This window comes from Elephas maximus, chromosome 3 (genome assembly GCF_024166365.1).
Source record: "Elephas maximus indicus isolate mEleMax1 chromosome 3, mEleMax1 primary haplotype, whole genome shotgun sequence".
NCBI lineage: Eukaryota > Metazoa > Chordata > Mammalia > Proboscidea > Elephantidae > Elephas > Elephas maximus.
The window spans coordinates 64551569-64574714 of record NC_064821.1 but is presented as its reverse complement, the minus strand read 5'-3'; the positions used below and the strand labels follow the sequence as shown (position 1 = coordinate 64574714).

Sequence of the window (23146 nt, the reverse complement as noted above, 5' to 3'; positions counted from 1 at the left end):
GTTTGCTGCCTGAACGTCTTCTTTAGTGAAGTGCATGGTATGTTTTTCCATTTATGTGGGTCTCTTGGTTTCTTGCAGTAGTGTTTTGTAGTTTTCTTTGTATAAGTCTTTGTATAAGCGTTAGATTTTTAAGTATTTTACCTTTTGGGGGGCTATTGTAAATGGTATTGTTTTCCTGATTTCCTTTTCAAAGTTTTCTTTGTTTGTGTAGAGGAACCCAACTGATTTTTGTATGTTAATTTTGTATCCTGCCATTTTGCTGAATCCTTCTGTTAGTCCAGTAGCTTTCTTATGGGCTGTTTGGGACTTTCTATGTATAGGATCTGTGAATAGGGATAGTTTCACTTCTTCCTTACCAATTCGAATGCCCCTTATTTCCTTTTCTTGACTTATTGCTCTAGCTAGGACTTCCAACACAATGTTGAATAGGGGTGGTGAGAAAAGGCAACCTTGTCTGGTTACTGTTCTCAAGGGGAATGCTTTCAGTCTCTCTCTGTTGAGGATAATGTTGGCTATTGGATTTATGTAAGTGCCCTTTATTATGTTGAGACATTTTTCTTCTATTCCTATTTTGCTGAGAGTTTTTATCAGGAATAGGTGTTGGGATTTATCAAATGCCTTTTCTGCATCACTTGAGATGATCATGTGGTTCTCCTTTGTTTTATTTATGTGGTAGATTATGTTGATTGGTTTTTCCAATGTTGAACGATGCCTGGTATGAATCCTGCTTGGTTGTGATGTATTATTTTTTTGATATGATGTTGAATTCTGTTGGCTGGGCTTTTGTTGAGAATTTTTATGTCTATATTTATGAGGGATATTGGTCTGTAGTTTTCTTTTTTAGTGATGTCTTTGCCTGGCTTTGGTATCAGGGTTATGCTGGCTTCATAAAATGAATTTGAGAGTATTCCTTCCTTTTCCATGTTCTGGAATAGTTTGAATAGAATTGGTGTCAACTTTTCTCTGAATGCTTTATAGAATTCTCCAGTGAAGCTGTCTGTGCCAGGGCTTTTTTTTTTTTGTCATTGAGAGTTTTTTTATGGGCCTCTTCAATTTCTTCTTTTGTTATGGGTCTATTCAAATTTTCTACCTCAGTTTGGGTTAGTTTAGGTAGGTAGTGTGTTTCTAGAAATCTGTCCATTTCCTCTAGGCTTTCAAATTTGTTGGTGTACAATTTTTCTTAGTATTCTGTTATCATCCTTTTTATTTCATTTAGTGCTATTGTAATGTCACCCATGTCATTTCTTGTTTGGGTTATTTGCATTTTCTTCTGTTTTTCTTTTGTCAATTTGGCCAGTGGTTTGTCGGTTTTATCGATCCTTTCAAAGGACCAGCTTTTAGTCTTGTTGATTCTTTCTATTTTTTTGTTCTCTGTTTCATCCACTTCTGCTCTAATTTTCATTATTTCATTTCTTCTGGCAACTGTGGGCTTCTTTGATGCTCTCTTTCTAATTGTTCAAGTTTAGGGTTAATGTTTTGATTTTTACCCTTTATTCTCTTTTGATGTGTGTGTTTATTGCAAAAAATTGACCTCTGCTCACTGCTTTTGCTGTGTCCAAAAGGTTTTTGTATTTTATGTTTTCATTCTCATTTGATTCTAGGAATTTTTTTTATTTCATCTTTAGTTTCTTCTATTACCGAGTAGTATTTAAACAGGGTGTTATTCAGTTTCCACGTATTTGGTTTTTTCCTCGTTCTTCCTGTTACCAGTTCCTACTTTTATAGTATTGTGATCAGAGAAAATGCTTTATACTATTTCAGTGTTTTTGAATTTGTTGAGGCTTGCTTTGTGTCCTAAAGTAAGGTCTATTCTGGAGAAGGATCCATGAGCATTAGAGAAGAATGTGTACTTTGCTGCTGTTGGGTGAAGTGCTCTGTATATGTCTCCAAGGACAAGTTGGTTGATTATGGTATTTAGATCTTCTGTGTCTTTGTTGAGTTTCTTTCTAGTTCTGTCCTTCACCAAAAATGGTGTGTTAAAGTCTCCTAGTATTATTGTGGAAGGGTTATTTCTCTTTTCAATGCTGTTAAAGTTTTTTTTTTTTAATGTATTTTGAACCTCTGTCATTGGGTGCGTATATGTTTATTATGGTTATGTCCACTTGGTGAGTTGACCCCTTTAGTCATTATATAATGTCCTTCCTTGTCATTTATGATGGATTTTTGCCTTAAAGTCTATTCTATCAGAGATTGATATCGCCACTTCTGCTCTTTTTTGGCTATGTTTTCTTGATATATTTTTTCTATCCTTTAAGTTTTAGTTTATTCATATCTTTGTGTCTAAATTTTGTCTCTTGCAGACAGTATACCAATGGGTCGTGTTTTTTAATCCATTCTGCAACTCTCCATCTCTTTACTGGTCCATTTAGGCCCTTTACATTCAGTGTAATTATTAATAGGTGGGAGCTTATTGCTGTCATTTTGTTATGCTTTTTTTTTTTTTTTTTTTGTGGTGTTGGAGGTTTCTTTGTTCCACTTAAATTTCTGTACTGAATTCTTTTAGATTTTCGTTTCCTTTTTTGTTAGTTTTGTGTGTACTGAGTCTTTATGATTTTCTTCTTTTTTATTTTGATGTGTGTGTTTGTTAACTTTCTTTGTGGTTACCCTGAAATTTACTTTTATCTCCCAAAGTTTAAAGAAGTCATTTATTTCTTGATATTGTCTTGACTTCCTCTCCATATGGAAGTTCTAAACCTACACCATTTATTTCCCCTTTATATTTTGAAGTTTCATCAGTTTCAGATGGATGTCTCTGGTTTCCTGTTTTTTGTCTTTTAGCCGTTTTATTTTATTTTTGAGAGTTCTTTATCTGGGTTGATGTCTGGCTAATGTGGTCATGTGTTTTAATCTCAAGTTGTTGTCTGTTGTTGGTTTTCTGTCCTAAGGACTTCTTGTAGCATTTCTTGTAAAGTTGGCCTGGTTTCTACAAAACCAAAAAAACCCCACTGCCGTCAAGTCGATTCTGACTCATAGCGATCCTAGAGGACAGAGTAGAACTGCCCCATAGAGTTTCCAAGGAGGGCCTGGTGGATTTGAACTGCCGACCTCTTGGTTAACAGCCGTAGCATTTAACCACTACACCACTAGGGTTTCCTGGTTTTTTCAAATTCCCTTAATTTCTGTTGAGGGGTAATTTTGCTGGATATATAATTCTTGGTTGGCAATTTTTTTCTTTCAAGGTTTTATATATGTCATCCCATTGCCTTCTTGCCTGCATGGTTTCTGCCGAGAAATCAAAGCTTAGTCTTATCGATGCACCTTTGTAGGTGATCTTTTGTTTTCCCCGAGCTGCTTTCAGGATTCTTTCTTTGTCTTTGGTTTTAGAAAGTTTGATAATGGTATGTCTCAGCATTCTTTTGGAGTCTCTCCTGTATAGGGTTCGTTGTGCTTCATGGATGATTATCTTCTCATCTTTCATTATATTGGGGAAGTTTTCTGTCAGCAAATCTTCAACAGTTCTCTCTTTCTTTTTTGTTGTCTCCTCCCCTTCTGGGATTCTGATTGTGTGTAAGTTATTCCTCTTGACAGTGTCCCACATAACTGTTAGGCTTTCTTCAGTTCTTTTTTTTTTGGGATTATTTTTCAAACACATTAGCGTCAAGGGATTTATCTTCTATTCTGGTGATCCTATCTTCCATTGATTCAATTCTACTCCTATGACATCCCATTGAGTTGTCTATTTCTGAAATTTTATTGTTAAGCTTCTGGATTTCTTGTTGCTGTTTTTGTATGATTTCTAATTGTCTATTTATTTTGTCATTTTGTTCTCGTATTATTTTCCTGAATTCTTCTAGCATTTTGTCTGTGCTTTCTTGATTTTGTCTGTGTTTTCCTCAGTTTTGTCTGTGTTTTCCTTGAGGACCCTACACATAAGTCTTCTGTATTCCTTATCAGGTAGCTGCATTACCTTTTCTTCCTCAGGGAGGTTTTCTGGTTCTTTATTTTGGTCACTTGCTGGGGCCATCTTTCCCTGCTTCTTTAGGTGATGTGCTATTGTCTGTTGTCTCCAGAACATGAGGGGGTTATTGTATTTATTAATTAATTGTATACTTGTTTACTGGATCCTGTTTTTTGTTTTGTTTTGTTTTGATGATTCCTGGCATGCATGGGTAGTGGGATGCTCTGGTTGCTAGACTTGCTGTGCTGGAGCATTCACTACCTATCTCTGGGTGAGTGGGGTAGCAGGTAGGTATGGGAGCTCAGGTCTCTGTTTATTGGTCGTGAGGGGCAACTGAGGGTGAGTTGGTAGAGTTTTGGCCTCTGTCTGTGTTCAGTTTGGTATCTCAGGAGCAAAGATTGGACCTCACCATGTAAGTGGAGCAGCTGGTGTGGCGGTGCATGCAAGTGGGGGTGTGATCATCGCCTCTTGCTGGTTGCGGGGAAGGTATGGATGGTGGAGGAGGGGTGGCAGGTGGGCATGTGCACAGTTGTGCTGTCTCCACCTCTTCCTGGGCAGGGGAAAGGAGGAAGTCTGGACAGACAAATGCATGTGCAGTCACACCACTTCTGCCTTGTGCCAGGTGTGGGGAGGGAGGAAGAGGCAGCAGGAGGATGTGGGCACAGTTGCACCACTTACACCTAGTTCCAGGCAGGGGTAGGGATAAGGGAGTGACAGGCGGGCTCTCGTGTAGTCATCCTGCAGCTGTCCCCACCAGGCCCTTGGGGAGGGGGGTGTAGGTGGCAGGTGGAGCATGCCTAATCCCTCTCATTGGGTAGGCAAGGGGGGTTAGTGGACGTTGATGGAGTGGGTAGGGGGAAAAGGAAGAGGGTCATCTTATGGTCCCCCTGTCAGGCAAGGTGATTGGGGTAAGGGACCCTCTGCTACCTCCAATCAGGAGGATGGGATGAGGGTGATGCATCCCTCTGGCTCACATACGTGGGTGCCGGGTCACCTCGTGTATGCTGCAGCTAGCAAGTGGGACCTGTCCCCACTTGAGTGCGAGGAGAAGGGGCTTCCCAGGGTCCGGTTGGGTGGGAGACCTCTTGCTGATACTCTGTGAGTCTGCCACCTTGTACGGCCACTCACCCCTGAGATTGGGGGCCGCCGCTCCTGGTGCATCTGATTCTGGATCCTGATGCCCTCCCTACTTTTGCCTCTCTTTGGATGTGTCTGTAAAGTTTCTCTGTCCCTTTTGGGAAAGCCATGAAATTACTTTCCTGTGTTCTTCATCTGAGGTCGTTGTTGGCTTTGCCTTAAGATGGCCACATTAGGCTGGGACAGCTGTCTGAGCTCCTCCATTCCATGTTGCTCCTCGTTTGCTGAGTTCATTCGCTTTTTCCTTCCAGTCAGTGATTGGTTCAGACCTTAGACCCTTTTTTTTATGTTCAGGGTTCTCAGATTGTTATCTGCTTCTGTTTCACTTAGTTTTTCGTGTCTTTGATGCAGTGGGGCATTATGGTCCATGTGACTAAGCCAACATCTTGGCTCTGCCACCTTGATAAAACTTCTTGAATCTGAGGTTTGATGCCTTTCATCAGCTATGGAAAATTCTCAGCCATTATCTTCTCAAATATTGCTTTTGCCCCATTCTGTCTCTCTTCTCCTTCTGGGACTTCGAATATGCATATATTAAACCTTTTCACATATCCCATGTGTCTCTTATGCCCTTTTTTGTATTATCCAGCCTTTTGTTTCTTCCAACATATCTTCCAGTTTACCAGCTTTCTCTTTGACAGTGCCTAACCTGCTCTTCCTAATTTCAGTTATTTTTTCAGTTCTGAAATAATCATTCGATTATTTTTTATTGTTTTCTCTACTGAAATTCTTCCTTAATTCATTTAATCAGTTATTTTAAATCTATGTCTGATAGCTCTAGTGTCTGGGTCTGTTTCAGAAAACCTGGAGTGTTTTCTCTTGATTTTGATTACTTCTTACATGTTTTTCAATTATAAAATAATTAGAGGGATAATTTGAGGCTCTGGGTGATAATATCTTCTTCCAGAGAGAATTTACATTTGTTTCTGCCAGGCAGTTGGGGTAAGGATAGGTCATCTTAATACAGTCAAGGATTGATCTTTTTGCAAACTGAATTTCAGTGTTGGTCAGGCTGGTGTGTTTCCAAAGAGCAGCCCTACCAATGCTTGACAAAGCCTAGAGTGTTTATCAGCTCCCTTTTTCCTTAAAAAAAAAAAAAAATCCCTTAAATTCCAATTTATGCCCTTTCTGAGGTTGCTGAAACCTCTCAACTTCTTAGTCCTGTAGTTGCTACTTTAGAATCACAAATACTTTGAGAAGAAAAGTGATACCAAATGTCTTTTCAAATCTCTGAGCTTCCTGGCCCCTCAAGTCCTCCCAGCCCTGGTTTTCTTCACTACCATCAAATGGATTTTTAAAAATATTTTGCCAGTCTTTCTAGATAACCTCAGAAGGAAAGTTGGTCACATTCAAACTGCCTTGTCATAGCTGGAAGCAAAATACCTGATTTTAAGTTGAATGCCTTTTGTCATGAACAAATAAATTTTGGATTCTATTAAATATTTCCATCTCTTAGTCTACTGATGTGGTGAATTGCACATTGCAATAGGAAATAAATTGGGGGGTGTTTCTTCTTTTTCTACTCCCTGGAAGAATTTAAAAGCTTGAAATTATTTGTTTCTTGAACATTTGTTAAAACTAATCTGTATAATATTGTCAGGAGGGATCAGTGCCTAGAGAAGGACATCATGCTTGGCAGGTCAGCGAAAAAGAGGAAGACCCTCCATGAGATAGATTGACACAGTGGCTGCAACAGTGCGCTCAAGCATAGCAACAATTGTTTGAATGGTGCAGGACCGGGCAGTGTTTTGTCGTGTAGTGCATAGGGTCGCTATGAGTCGGAACCAACTAGATGGCACTTAACAACAACATAATGCCTGGGACTAGAGTTGTCTTTATGAGAAGATTTTAAATTAGTGCTTCATTTTCTTTAATACTATAGGACACTTCAGATTTCCTTCTTTTCATTTTAGTAATTTATATTATTCTCTGAACTTGTTTATTTCATCTAAGTTTCCAAATTGATATATAGCTAGGTAGGCAACCACAGACCTACTCTCTGTCACAATAGATTGTTTTCATAGTTTTGCATGTTCCATAATTTCGTATCACTGAATTTGTACAGGACATGCTTTTGTATCTAGCACCCTTTACTCATCATGTTTCTGAAATTCTTTCTTGTTATGTGTATTAGTGGTTCATTACTTTTTATTGCTGAGTAGTATTCCATTTTATGACTATATCACAGTTTATCCATTTTTCCATTGATGGATGTTTAAGTTGTTTCTAGTTTGGTGCTATTATTAATAAAACTGCTATGAACATTCCCGTACAAGTCTCTGTGTGGACATATATTTTCATTTTTCCTGGGTAAAGATCTAGGAGTAGAATCAGGACAATATGGTAACTAAATGTATAACTTTACAAGAAACTGTCAAACTGTTTTCCAAAGTGGTTGTACCATTGTCATTCCCACCAGCAATGAATAAGAGTTCCAGTCGCGCCTCATGCTCACCAACAGTTGGTATTGTCAGACTTTTTGATCTTAGTCATTCTAGTGGGTATGAAGCAGTATCTCACTGTGGTGCAGTGAATTACTTAATATGGCTATTGTACCTCCTACACACTGATTGGATGGGACTATGCAAATAAGGTGATTGTGGATGGCTTGGTAATAATGCAAATAAGGTGTATGGAACCCTAATGAGGAAATTGGTCAGTTTTGCCATCCTGCTAGGCTTAAAGGGAGCCAATCCCAGAAGCGGAGGAGACCTCACTACCATCAGGAAGAGCCAGGAGTGGAGCATGTCCTTTGGAACCAGGGTTCCTAAACTGAGAGCCTTCTAGACCCAGGAAAAAAGAGAGCTGTAACACCAGAGATGGTGAGAAGCGATCACAGCCGAACCCAGCAGCAGAGAAACGGCAGTAGCAGAACCAGGAAACTGACCTGAGACAGCTCCAGTGGGCACGCCGACCCGTGAAGCAAGACAGCTGAGTGCCTTCAGGTGGCAGCCTTCTTGGCTGAGTGGAGTGCCTCCCGGCATTTATTGACAGATCAAAAAGGGCTTTGTAACACTTGCCAGGGCAGAGGCCGAGGGCTGAGCCTGTCCTGAGGGGACAGAGAGAAACGTGTCCTGAGGGGACCAAGAGAGCCTGTCCTCAGGGGGCTGAGGGGATCCTGTCTAGGGGGCTGAGAGGAGCCTGTCCTCAGGGGGCTGAGAGGAGCCCTGCGTGGCCGAGAGGAACTGCGATAGCTGTCCTGCAGTGAAGAAGGGAGATTTTTTTCTACATGCTTCCTGATCTTGGTCCCGAGTTATAGCCTATTGATCCTGATCTCAAGTTACCTCCCTAATAAATCCCATAACTGTGAGTATGGTCTGTGAGTTCCACGTGGCCATTACAACAAATTATCCAACCCAGCAGAGAAGTAGAGAGTGCTGTGGAAGGGACAGCTGATGTCAGAATTGGTAAAAAAAAAAAAAAAAAAAGTTGGAGGGTAGAAGTATGTTTGACCTCCGCCTTATAGGAATCAGCTTTGGGCTAATGGTGATGGTGATTCTCCCAGCTTATGAACTTAGGGGAAGTCAGATGCCCCACTGCCATTTTTACCTCATTGTGTCTTTAATTTGCATTTCCCTAATGACTAATGTACTTATTGGCCATTCATCTGTCTTCTTTTGTGAAGTGATCATATCTTTTGCACATTTTTTGTTGGATGGTTTGTCGTCTTCTTATTGAGTTGTAAGAGTTCGTTATTCTGGATATAAGTCCTTTGTTGGATATACGTATTTTAGTATTACTTTGGGATTTAAAGTCTATACTTTGTCACATATTAATATAACTACACCAGTTTTCTTTTTGTTAATTTTCACGTAGTGTATCTCTTTCGAAGGAGCCCTGGTGGTACAGTGGTTAAAGCACTCAGCTACTAACTGAAAGGTCCTCAGTTCAAACTCACCAGCTGGTCCGCAGGGGAAAGATGTGGCAGTCTGCTTCTGGGGCAGTTCTGCTCTGTCCTGTAGGGTCACTATAAGTTGGAATCGACTTGAAGGCAGTGGGTTTGGTTTTTATATCTTTTTCAAATAGGAAACAAAACACAGGTATTGATTCTTCTAAAATCCTGTTCCTTTTCCCACCCTTACCTCAACCTTGCACATTCATCCATTGCTTAGTTTCCAAACCCAGGAGTAGTCCTTGATTCCTTTTCTTTCCTTCATATTTTACATCTAATCCATGAGCAAATCCTATCAGCTTTACCTCCAGAATATATCCTGAGTCCACTCCCTTTTCCTGTCTCCACCACTGTTCTCTCTTGGACCACTGCTGCAGCCTCCTAGCTTGTTTTTTTTAACCAGAATGATCTTTTAAAAACATAAATTAGGTCTCCTCAACCATCCTATTCACAGCCTTCCAGTGGCTTTCCACCACACTTGAAATAAAATCCAAACTCCTTACCAAGACCTGTGAGGCCCTGCCTGACCATTCCCACCTTCTCCACCCTCATCTCCAGTCCATTTATACCCCTCCCTCCCTTGCTCCCTGGGCTTCGGCCACACTGGCCTTCTTGCTTTTCTCTGTAAGGTCAAGCTCATTCCCACTGCAGGGCTGTTGCTTTTGCTGTCCCTTCCCCCAAACCTTTACCTGGCTTCCTCCTCCTCATACAGGTCTTGACTTCAATGTCACCTCTCAGAGGGGCCTTCCCAGAGCCATTTTTCGGAAGGAGTCCCTCCCACATGACCCTCTTTGATCTTCCTTACTGCCTTCACCAGCTCCTGGGTTTATCTTGTTGATGTGACTGTTGTCTCTCGTCCAGGGTGTGAATTCCCCAGGGCAGGACCTCATCTGTCGCAAGCACTGCCGATTCCCCCAGTGCTGAGAATGATGCTTAGCATGCAGCATGTGGTCATCACTGACCGACTCTTCTCCTTTCTCTGAACTTCAGTGTTCTCAGTGTCATGGACCTGGATTTCCCCTCTGACATCGCCATGGCACCCAGCCCTGTGCCTGGTATATAGCAGGTGCTCCACTCATGCCTGAATGAATAAACATAGGGCAAAAATTGTTACTAGTATTAGCAATAGCAGCTACCTCAACAGCCCCGTAATAGAGGCATTGTTTCCCATATTTACAGATGAGAAGACTGAGGCTTAGGGGCAGTGATCTGTCTCAGATCCCAGAGCTAGTGAGGAGCAGAGCCAGGATTCCCACCCACATCTGTTTGTCTCCAGAGCCTGAACTCCTAACCAGACTATTCTGCCTCAACCAGTGGCTACCTGGATGGTTGGCTGGATGGACAAATGGACAGTCGGGCTGAGTGGAGGGACAACTGATCGTATGTTCTCTAAAGTTTACTTCCCCTAGCCCTGAGAGGCTGAGTCCATGACCCAAGCTCTGCTGTCTCCTCCCTCAGCTTTCCGAAGGCCAAATATTGGCGAAAAGTGAAAAGGTGTACAGGAACCAAGGAGCTGGTGTGTTGCCTGATGTGCCTGGAGAAACAGGACCTGTACAACAAGTTCAAGGGACGTGTGAAGGCAGTTTCTCCCAATGCTACCTCCCCCTGGGTAGAGTCCAAGTACCTGGATTATCTTTCTGAAGGTAAGCCTGTGGGTAAGGGACTGAACAGGGAGGCTGCCCATCCAGGACCTTTGCTTAGTAGTGCTGCTGCCCTAGCCCTTTCTCTCCCACTTCCCCAAAGCAAAGGGCAACTGTCTGGGGCAACCTGCCACAGGCCCCAGGCTCGTGTCTGAGTAGCCTGACTTCGTGATGAGGAGTTAGGGAAGCTCCCGCCAGCCAGCCACAGCAATTCAGCTTGTACCGTCTGGTAATAATGCTCATTATTTTTTATTGAGCACCACCTTTGTGGGATGTATGGACAGACAAGTGATCACATGCTCCCTAACAAAGCATGTTACATACTTATTCCTTTCTTTTTCTTTTTTTTTTTTTTATGTTCAAATTCCCTCTTTAATGAGCAAATTTCTTTTTGTTCTGGTTGCGAAAGTAATTTCAGTACACTGTAGAAATTTGGGGTGGGGGGAGATAAAAATAGAGAAAAAAATCCCTTATGATTACCACATTCCGATATCACCGTGTTAACACTGAGAAAAGAGAGCACACTTTTTTCCCTAGTTTATTTCTAATCTTTACCACAAACCTGTGAGATTTATTCTCATTGTCCTTTAAAAAAATAAATAAATAAAACCAAGGCTCACAGAAGCTAAGTAACTTGCCTGGATACACAGTTATAGTAAGTGGTAGAAACAGGATATGAATTTGGATCTTTCTGACCTTGGACAAGAAGACATGGGGCGAGACGTAAGAGTGGAGGAAGGGTGGTAACAGGGAGAGGATAAATACCCCGACAATGCTCTTGTGGAGCTTAGATCTGCAAGTTGCTGTCCAGGCTTCTCAAATAGCTTGGGGGCAAAAAAGATCTGAAGGAAGGAGAGGCAAGGATTGAAGGATGATTGAGAAGGAAGAAGAGGTTATTAGATATGAATGGGAAGAATTAGCTGGCTGCATGGGTAAAAGAAGGAAAGAGAAGAAAAGGAATGTGCAGAAGACGAAGAAGTGATGGGTGAATGGGAAGGAAGGGGGCTAGATGGAAGGACAGATGCTTGTTAGGAAGGAAACAAGTATGAATGGAAAGGTGGGGAATAGGAAGGAAAGACGATAGGTGGATCAAGGGGTATAGAAGGTAGGCTGGCCATGCAGGAAGAGCAGGAAGGAAGGACAAGAAGAAAAATTGTATAGATAGGAGAGGAAGAATGTATGGATGGGAAGGACAGAAGAATAGAAAATAGGTTGACTGGCTAGACAAAAGGAAGAAAGCATAAATGAAAGGATGGGTAACAAGAAAGGCATTTTGGCTGGGAAGAAAGTTAACAAGGAAAGAAGGGTGACTGGGAAGAAAGGAAGGATGGATGGGAAGGATAGCTGAATGGGAAGGACTCACGAAGGAAGCATGGGAAGGCAGGCAGGATGAGCCACTGCAGCTGCTGGATGGACGGGAATGAAGGATTAGAAGAATAGAGGGAAAGACGTAGAAAGGCAACTAAATTTATTTTGAAGAGAGAGAGAGAAAGAAAGAACGAACTTGCCTCTTCCTCCCTGAAGCTTCCCCAATTCTCCTGCAGCATACCCCAAGCCAGAATGACCCTTCCCACTGCTACACTACCACCACACTTTTCCTCCACTCACTTGTGACCTGGTCATTTTCTTGAGTTTTGATAATTTTCTTACTTCAATTCCCCCTAACCTCTCAGTTTCTAGAAGACATAATTGAAGAAGGCTTTGTCTCCCCATTCCCTGAGCTCTGTGCCAGGGCCTGGTACATAGTCAATGTTTAGCAGATGGTTCCTGAACAAATATGTAGTGGCATTGTGGGGAATCTACATGTTTACCCTGAACACAAACACAGGGCAGAGATGACCGTTGTGGTCAGAGCTCTCCGCTGGCTGGGAGTCAGGGAAGGCTGCATAAAAGAAGCAGCGTTTCAGCTGGACCTTGAAAGATGGTGTATTAGTTTTCTCTTGCTGACATATTCCTTGTCACATTGCCCGCTCTATCTTCGAACCATTGAGCAAGCCTAGATTGCCTTGCAGAGTCTTAAATATATGGACATTAAAGACCCTGCTGGTGAGGGCTGAGAAGGAAGGTGAGTAGCATTGTAGAGAAAGTCTAAATCACCTTAGAGAATACCTACATAATCATGAACACACTGTTAGAAACAAGGGTGTTAAAGGCACTGCCTCACAGAAGGACATGAGGAACATGTTACTGAGAACTTGAGGAAGGGGAATCCTTGTTACAGAAACCCATAAAGTTTTTGAGAATTGTCTAACAGCAGAAACATTGCCAGCTTGAACTCAAAGAGAGAGAGAGAATATGAAATGAAAGATGGCTAATGGACCCCCCAGATTCTACTGACAGGATGCAGGCTGACAAAGCTACTTAGCTGCGAACAATGCAACTTTTTGTGAAAAAGGATGACTTGGAGGGTGGAGCCAAGACCCCAGAGGGCAGAGCTGAGAGCCAAGGAGAATTATTCTCAGGACTTGAAACCTAAGGAAGTTTGCCCAGCTGAATTTCAGAACTTTTTTGGAGATTGGCATCAGCAAAATGACAGAGTAGGCAGCTCCAAATGCTAGTCCCTCCACAGAAACATCAAAGAAAACAGCAGAAACTTTCAGAACCAACTTTGTCAGAACTCTGAAAAGTAGTCAGAAGTTTACAGCAACCAAGTGAACACTGAATCAGGAAAAAGCCAACTTAAAAACAGTAGGAAACCTTTGCGGCATTTTTACTTGCCTTTGTCCCACCCTCTCCCCAGCTTGACAGCAATCTTGAAGATGGCAGTTGCATTCCTAGAGAGCAAGCCTAGATTGCCTTGCACAGGCAAGGCTTTGCTAATGCTCTTGAGATTAGCAAATTATTGTGTTTGTCTGTTGTCACCTATCTGGGGCTACCTGAAGGACTGATACAAGGTGCTCATCTCTGTTTCACCTAACTCAGAATTCACTCAGGGTGGGAAAGTGGCAGAGGTTGCTGTAAAACATTATAAGGCGGGGAGGGGGCCAAGATGGCTGACTAGGCAGACGCTACCTCGGATGTCTCTTGCAACAAAGACTCGGAAAAACAAGTGAATCGATCACATACATGACAATCTACGAACCCTGACCATCAAACACAGATCTAAAGAGTTGACCTGAGTGACAGGTGAGCGAAAAGCTGCATCCTGAACCAGCGACCACTTCTGGAACCTGTGACCCGCCCCACAGCCTTGAGCCCCGGCAGTTCCCTGGTGCCAAGTGGCGGGGCTGATTGCGGCTTGCTGAGGCGGGGCAGGCACAGGACACAGCCCTAACCCCTAGCCCCCTGGGGTAACCTCCGTAGAGACTCAGCCAGCACAAGCAGGCTGCACACTAACGGGGCTAACGAGAGAACCAACAACCACGGGGAAGCAGCGACTGTTTTCAGAGCCTGGAGCCAGCGTCCCAGTCAGAAAATCTTGGCGCCGAGCTTTGGACTGGGCGCAGGGGAGCTGAGCACGGCATCCTGAGACGGCGCAAACACGGGACGCAGCCCTAGCCCCCAGAAGTGACCCCGGGGGAAACCCAGCCAGTTCACGCAGGCAGCCCAGCAACGCGGCTGACAGGAGGAGAAGTCACCGGGAGGCAGCAACTGGTTTTGGAGCCGGGAGTGCAGCGTCCCAGCCAGGGAACCTTGGTGCTGGGCTTCGGACTGGGAGCAGAGGAAATAACTACGGCTTCTGAGACAGCACAAGCGCGGGACGCGGGCCTGACCCTTGGGGGCAATCTCTACCCAGCCAGTGCACACAGTCGAGGCGCCCCTTGGGAATCTCAGATAAAACAGTCATCCCAAGCAAGATAAGTAAATTTGTCTATATTCCGGGGTGCTACTCTCTCCTATCTATCTGATCCCTCCCCTCCCCTTCCCAGGTGGCTTCATTAACATTGGAATTTCCTGGGCCAGAGAGGGAAGTGCTCTGCGGTTTTTTTTTCTTTGTTTGTTTGTTTTGTCTTTTCCTAATCCATTCTCCTGGCTTGAGAGAAGCAGCTACAAAAAACCCAGGGACCAAGAATCCTTGCCCGACTTCCCAAAATTGGACTAAAAATACAGAACCAGCTCCAGCGAAGCATTTGAGATCCACAGTCTTGGGCTTTCATCCCTACAGGGAACAAGGTGGATATTATAATGCAAAGGCAATTCTGATAGGGATCTGACTGTAATTGTTTTAGCAGATTACTGGAAAGACAAGTTTCCCAGGTCTCATATCTCTACCTATTAAACAGAGCCCTCACTGACCCACAACAGGGAACTGAGGGCTGAAGCTCCACCCAAAACACCTAACCTCCTGCCATAGGGGTCTGAGGATAGTAACATCTACCAATCTGTAGAGGTACATGCATTGGGTGCCTAAGGTACAGCTGCAGAGCCCACCCACCAAAGTGCTTTAGGAATAGAGACACACCTACCTCACTGGCACTTGGGGGAAGCTTGTCAGCATCCTGCCCCCCCGGAGTGTGACCCCCTGCTGCTACTAGAATCTGGTGCACACAACTATCACCACTACTCCTCTAAGCGAATAGGTGACAGTCTACCCCACACACTTGGTGACCCAAAATCAGATTCTACTCAAGAATAGTGGATGGACTCTTAGGCTTATATTTCTGGTAACGGCCCAAACCAGCTGGTAAGAGAACATAAGTGATTCAAAGCCTACAACAATCAAGACAGCACAATCTAGTAGTCCATCTATGTACGCTGAAAGAAAACAAAACAAGGTAAGTCTCAGTGAGCAAATATAAAATAAACCATTACATTATCTTATGGATGGCTCGGAGACAACAGTCGATATCAAACCACATAAAGAAGCAGACCACGATTGCTTCTACAACTCCCCAAATTAAAGAATCAAAATCTTTCCCAAATGAAGATACAATCCCGGAATTGCCAGATGCAGAATATAAAATACTAATTTACAGAATGCTTCAAGACATCTTTCTTTTTTTTTTTAAGACATCAGGGATGACCTCAGAAATGAAATAAGGCAATCTACAGAAAAAGCCAAGGAACACACTGATAAAGCAGTTGAAGAAATCAAAAAGATTATTCAAGAACATAGTGGAAAAATTAATAACCTACAAGAATCCATACAGAGACAGCATTCAGAAATCCAGAAGATTAACAGTAAAATTACAGAATTAGACAACTCAATAGGAAGTCAGAGGAGCAGACTCGAGCAGTTGGAATGCAGAGTGGGGGAGATGGAGGATAAGGCAATTGACACCAATATAGCTGAAGAAAAATCAGATAAAAGAATTTTAAAAAATGAAGAAACCCTAAGAATCATGTGGGATTCTATCAAGAAGAATAAGTTGCATACGATTGGTGTTCCAGAACAAGGAGGGATAACAGAAAATACAGAGAGAATAGTTGAAGATCTGTTGGCAGAAAACTTCCTGACATCATGAAAGACAAAAGGATAGCTATCCAAGATGCTCATCAGACCCCATATAAGATTGATCCAAAAAGAAAATCACCAAGAGATATTATCATCAAACTTGCCAAAACCAAAAATAAAGAGAAAATTTTAAAAGCAGCCAGGGATAAAAGAAAGGTCTCCTACAAGGGAGAATCAATAAGAGTAAGTTCAGACTACTCAGCAGAAACCATGCAGTCAAGAAGGCAATGGGATGACATATATAGAGCACCGAAGGATACAAACTGCCAGCCAAGGATCATTTATCCAGCAAAACTCTCTCTCAAATATGAAGGCAAAATTAAAACATTTACAGATAAACACAAGCTTAGAGAATTTGCAAAAACCAAACCAAAAAAAAAATAAAAACCAAAGCTACAAGAAATACTAAAGGAAATTGGTCAGAAAATCAATAACATCAGATAGCAATACAATACAAGGTCGCAGAACAGAACATCCTGATATCAACTCAAATAAGGAAATCACAAAAACAAATTAAGATTAATTTTAAAAAGAAAAAAATGCTCAAAACAGGGAATCATTGAAGTCATTATGTAAAAGATCACAATAATCAAAAAGAGGGACTAAATACAGGAGGCATAGAACTGCCATATGGAGAGGAAAACAAGGCAATATAGGATGATACAAGTTAAGTTTTTTACTTAGAAAAATAGGGGCAAATATTAAGGTAACCACAAAGAGGTCTAACAATTCCATAACTCAAAATAAAAACCAAGAAAAACATAACGACTCAGCAAACATAAATTCCACTACTCTGAAAATGAGGAACACACAATTTACAAAGCAAAACATCTCAGCACAAAAAAGTAAGTGGAAAAATGAAATTGTCAACAACACACACAAAAAGGCATCAAAATGACAACACTAAACACATTCTTATCTATAATTACACTGAATGTAAATGGACTAAATGCACCAATAAAGAGACAGAGAGTCTCAGACTGGATAAAGAAACACAATCCGTCTACATGCTGCCTACAAGAGACACACCTTAGACTTAGAGACACAAACAAACTAAAACTCAAAGGATGGAAAAAAATATATCAAGCAAACAACAATCAAAAAAGAGCAGGAGTAGCAATATTAATTTCTGACAAAATAGACTTCAAAGTTAAATCCACCACAAAGGATAAAGAAGGACACTACATAATGATTAAAGGGACAATAGACCAGGAAGATATAACCATATTAAATATTTATGTACCCAATGACAGGGCTGCAAGATACATAAAACAAACTTTAACAGAACTGAAAAGTGAGATAGACACCTCCACAATTATAGTAGGAGACTTCAACACACCACTTTCGGAGGCAGACAGGACTTCCAGTAAGAAGCTCAATAGAGACCCGGAAGACCTAATTGCTGCAGTCAACCAACTTGACCTCACACACCTATACAGAACACTCCACCCAACAGCTGCAAAATATACTTTTTTTTTCTAGTGCACATGGAACATTCTCTAGAATAGATCACATATTAGGTCATAAAACAAACCCTTGCAGAATCCAAAACATCGAAATATTACAAAGCATCTTCTCAGACCACAAGGCCATAAAAGTGGAAATCAATAACAGAAAAATCAGGGAAAAGGAATCAAATACTTGGAAATGAACAATACCCTGCTCAAAAAAGACTGGCTTATAGAAGACATAAAGGAGGGAATAAAGAATTCATAGAATGCAACGAGAATGAAAACACTTCCTATTAAAACCTCTGGGACACAGCAAAAGCAGTGCTCAGAGGTCAATTTATATCAATAAATGCACACATACAAAAAGAAGAAAGAGCCAAAATCAGAGAACTGTCCCTACAACTTGAACAAATAGAAAGCGAGCAACAAAAGAATCCATCAGGCACCGGAAGAAAACAAATAATAAAAATTAGAGCTGAACTAAATGAATTAGAGAACAGAAGAACAATTGAAAGAATTAACAAAATCAAAAGCTGATTCTTTGAAAAAATTGATAAACCACTGGCCAAACTGACAAAAGAAAAACAGGAGAGGAAGCAAATAACCCAAATAAGAGACGAGATGGGCCGTATCACAACAGACCCAACTGAAATTAAAAGAATCATATCAGATTATTACGAAAAATTGTACTCTAACAAATTTGCAAACCTGGAAGAAATGGATGAATTCCTAGAAAAACACTATCTACCTAAACTAACACAATCAGAAGTAGAACAACTAAATAGACCTATAACAAAAAAAGAGATTGAAACGGTAATCAAAAAACTCCCAACAAAAAAAAGCCCTGGCCTGGACGGCTTCACTGCAGAGTTCTACCAAACTTTCAAAGAGTTAACACCACTACTACTAAAGGTATTTCAAAGCATAGAAAATGATGGAATACTACCTAACTCATTCTATGAAGCCACCGTATCCCTGATACCAAAACCAGGTAAAGACACCACAAAAAAAGAAAATTACAGACCTATATCCCTCATGAACATAGATGCAAAAATCCTCAATAAAATTCTAGCCAATAGAATTCAAAAACATATCAAAAAAATAATCCACCACGACCAAGTGGGATTTATACCAGGTATGCAAGGCTGGTTTAATATTAGAAAAACCATTAATGTAATCTGCCATATAAATAAAACAAAAGACAAAAACCACATGATCTTATCAATTGATGCAGAAAAGGCATGTGACAAAGTCCAATACCCATTCATGATGAAAACTCTCAGCAAAATAGGAATTGAAGGAAAATCCCTCAACATAATAAACGGCATCTACAAAAAAAAAATTTTTTTTTTTTTATACAAAGCCAACAGCCAACATCATTCTAAATGGAGAGAGCCTGAAAGCATTTCCCTTGAGAACGGGAACCAGATAAGGATGCCCTTTATCACTGCTCTTATTCAACATTGTGCTAGAGGTCCTAGCCAGAGCAATTAGGCTAGACAAAGAAATAAAGGGCATCCAGATTGGCAAGGAGGTAGTAAAATTATCTCTGTTTGCAGATGACATGATCTTATACACAGAAAACCCTAAGGAATCCTCCAGAAAACTACTGAAACTAATAGAAGAGTTCGGCAGAGTCTCAGGTTACAAGATAAACATACAAAAATCACTTGGATTCCTCTACATCAACAAAAAGAACATCGAAGAGGAAATAACCAAATCAATACCATTCACAGTAGCCCCCAAGAAGATAAAATACTTAGGAATAAATCTTACCAAAGATGTAAAAGACCTATACAAAGAAAACTACAAAGTACTAGTGCAAGAAACTAAAAGGGACCTACATAAGTGGAAAAACATACCTTGCTCATGGATAGGAAGACTTAACATAGTAAAAATGTCTATTCTACCAAAAGCCATCTATACATACAGTGTACTTCAGATCCAAATTCCAATGACATTTTTTAATGTGATGGAGAAACAAATCACCAACTTCATATGGAAGGGAAAGAAGCCCCGGATAAGTAAAGCATTACCGAAAAAGAAAGTGGGAGGCCTCACTCTACCTGATTTTAGAACATATTATACAGCCACAGTAGTCAAAACAGCCTGGTATTGGTACAACAACAGGCACATAGACCAATGGAACAGAATTGAGAACCCAGATATAAATCCATCCACATATGAGCAGCTGATATTTCACAAAGGCCCAGTGTCAGTTAATTGGGGAGAAGATAGTCTTTTTAACAAATGGTGCTGGCATAACTGGATATCCATTTGCAAAAAATGAAACAGGACCCATACCTCACACCATGCACAAAAACTAACTCCAAGTGGATCAAAGACCTAAATATAAAATTTAAAATGATAAAGACCATGGAAGAAAAAAAATAGGGACAACGTTAGGAGCCCTAATACAAGGCATAAACAGAATACAAAACATTACTAAAAATGACGAAGAGAAACCAGATAACTGGGAGCTCCTAAAAATCAAACACCTATGCTCATCTAAAGACTTCACCAAAAGAGTAAAAAGACCACCTACAGACTGGGAAAAAATTTTCAGCTATGACATCTCTGACCAGCGCCTGATCTCTAAAATCTATATGATTCTTTAAAACTCAACCACAAAAAGACAAACAACCCAATCAAAAACTGGGCAAAGGATATGAACACGTACTTCACTAAAGAAGATATTCAGGCAGCTAATAGACACATGAGAAAATGCTCTCGATCATTAGCCATTAGAGAAATGTAAATTAAAACTACGATGAGATTCCATCTCACTCCAACAAGGCTGGCATTAATCCAAAAAACACAAAATAAATGTTGGAGGGGCTGCGGAGAGATTGGAACTCTTATACACTGCTGGTGGGAATGTAAAATGGTACAACCACTTTGGAAATCTATCTGGCGTTTTCTTAAAAAGTTAGAAATAGAACTACCATACAACCCAGAAATCCCACTCCTCAGAATATACCCTAGAGAAATAAGAGCCTTTACACGAACAGATACATGCACACCCATGTTTATTGCAGCACTGTTTACAATAGCAAAAACCTGGAAGCAACCAAGGTGTCCATCAATAGATGAATGGTTAAATAAATTATGGTACATTCATACAATGGAATACTATGCATCAATAAAGAAACAGTGACGAATCTGTCAAACATTTCATAACATGGAGGAACCTGGAAGGCATTATGGTGAGGGAAATTAGTCAGGTGCAAAAGGACAAATACTGTACAAGACCACTATTATAAGTTCTTGAGAAATAGTATAAACTGAGAAGAACACATTCTTTCGTGGTTAGGAGAAGGGGGAGGGAGGGAGGGTGGGAAAGGGTTATTTACTGATTAGTTAGTAGATAAGAACTACTTCAGGTGAAGGGAAGGCCAATACTCAATACAGGGAAGGTCAGCTCAACTGGACTGGACCAAAAGCAAAGAAGTTTCAGGGATAAACTGAATGCTTCGAAGGTCTGCAGTGGAGCAAGGGCGAGGGTTTGGAGACTATGGCTTAAGGGGACTTCTAAGTCAATTGGCATAATAAACTCTATTATGATAACATTCTGCATCCCACTTAGAAGTGTGGTGTCTGGGGTCTTAAATGCTAACAAGCTGCCATCTAAGCTGCATCAATTGGTCTCAACCCATCTGGATCAAAGGAGAATGAAGAATACCAAGGTCACACGATAACTATGAGCCCAAGAGACAGAAAGGGCCACATGAACTGGAGACTTACATCATTCTGAGACCAGAAAAACTAGATGGTGCCCGGCCACAACCGATGACTGCCCAGACAGGGAACGCAACAGAGAACTCCTGAGGGAGCAAGAGAACAGTGGGATGCAGACCCCAAATTCTCATAAAAAGACCAGACTTAAAGGTCTGACTGAGACTAGAAGAATCCCGGCAGTTATGGTCCCCAAACCTTCTGTTGGCCCAGGACAGGAACCATTCCCGAAGACTACTCATCAGACACGGAAGGGCCTGGACAACGGGCTGGAGAGATGCTGATAAAGAGTGAGCTACTTGTATCAGGTGGACACTTGAGACTGTATTGGCATCTCCTGTCTGGAGGGGAGATGGGAGGGTAGAGAGGGTTAGAAACTGGCAAAAGGGTCACGAAAGGAGAGAGTGGAAGAAGGGAGCGGGCTGACTCATTAGGGGGAGAGTAAATGGGAGTATGTAGTAAGGTGTATATAAGCTTACATGTGACAGACTGACTTGATTTGTAAACTTTCACTTAAAGCACAATAAAAATTATTAAAAAAAAATTATAAGGCAAATGAAAACCTCAAATGCCTGTGACAAAAGATTACCATTTAGATATACAGACTGCATAAAGCTTAGGAGGAAAACCTGGGGAGAGAGTTTCTTTGGGAAGTTAAGGGATTCAAAATTCATCGAGGGGGAATTTAGAGAGCCACACTCATACCCAGGGCAGAAGGCGTGCTCAGAGAAGATCCTAAGCTTTTACCTCTGGTTGATCTCTAGGCTTAGTACAAGCAAGGAGTGAAAAACTCTAAGGTAGGGTTGCCTGGCTAAGTTAAAGGAGTGTCCCAGCAAGAGCCAATCTTCAAAGACTGGGAGAGGTGTTTTTCTTGTTTTTTTTTTTTTTTTTAGTTCCTGGTCTTCAAGGAGATCTCTGTCAAAATACTGACAACACAAGCTAGAGGAATGGAGATTTCAGTAATCACCCACAACAAAAATATAGTCTTTTCAAAAGTGGAACAGTCATTAAACAGTCAACTGCAGCCTTTACCAACCAAGAACAGCAAACCTTGGGGAAGGGAGAGAATCTGATTTCCAGAGTTACAACATTATCAGCTGCCTGGTTTCCAACAAAAAATGACAAACCACACAGAGAAACAGGAAAGTATGCCCCATTCAAAGGAAAAAAAATAATTGATAGAAACCATTCATGAGGGAGCCCAGGCATTGGACTTACTAAAGACTTTAAATCATGGACAAAACACTAAAGAAAACCAGGAAAATGATGTATGAATAAAATAAGAATATCAATAAAGAGATGAAAATTATTAAAAAAAAGAACCAAATAGAAATTCTGGGGCTGAAAAGTATAGTAACTGAAATTAAAAATTTGCTAGAGAGGCTCAACAGCTGATTTTAGCAAACAGAAAAAATGAATCCACAAACTCAAAGGTACCCAAAACCCAGTGCCATCGAGTCGATTCCGACTCATAGCGACCCTACAGGACAGAGTAGAACTGCCCGTTAGAGTTTCCAAGGAGACAATTGAAATTATCCAGTAGGCAGAATAACCTCCCCCAAGAATGCCCACATTCTAATTCCTGGAACCTATGATTATGTTAGGTCACATGGCAAAAGGGACTTCACAGATGTAATTCAGGTTATGAACCTTAAAACAGGGAGATTATCCTGGATTTTCCAGGTGGGCTTGATCTAATCACATGAGCCCTTAAAAGCAGAGAAATTTCTTTGGCTGGAGGCAGATGTTGCAGAACGGAAGTCAGAGAAATTTGAAGCATGAGAAGGACTCAACGTGCTATAGCTGGTTTGAAGATGGAGGGGCAACGTGACAAGGACTGCAGGTGGCTCTAGGAGCTGAGAGAGACTCCTGGCTGACAGCCAGCCTGGAATCAGGACCTCGGCCCTACAACCACAAGGAGCTGAATTCTGCCAACAACACGAATGAACTTGGAAGTGGGTTCTTTCCTTGATTCTCCAGATAAGAGCCCCAAACCAG

At 41.3% G+C, this 23146-nt stretch overlaps 1 protein-coding gene across 2 annotated transcripts in view; it reads left to right on the top strand.

Moving 5' to 3' along the window:
* The window catches only part of IFNLR1 (interferon lambda receptor 1), a 48065-nt gene that overhangs the window by 12868 nt on the left and 12051 nt on the right, over positions 1 to 23146 (top strand). For both annotated transcript variants that reach the window (XM_049878267.1, XM_049878266.1), the window contains one exon: positions 10386 to 10570. In XM_049878267.1, coding sequence (XP_049734224.1) covers positions 10386 to 10570 — 185 coding nt within the window. The remainder of the gene's footprint in view (positions 1 to 10385; positions 10571 to 23146) is intronic.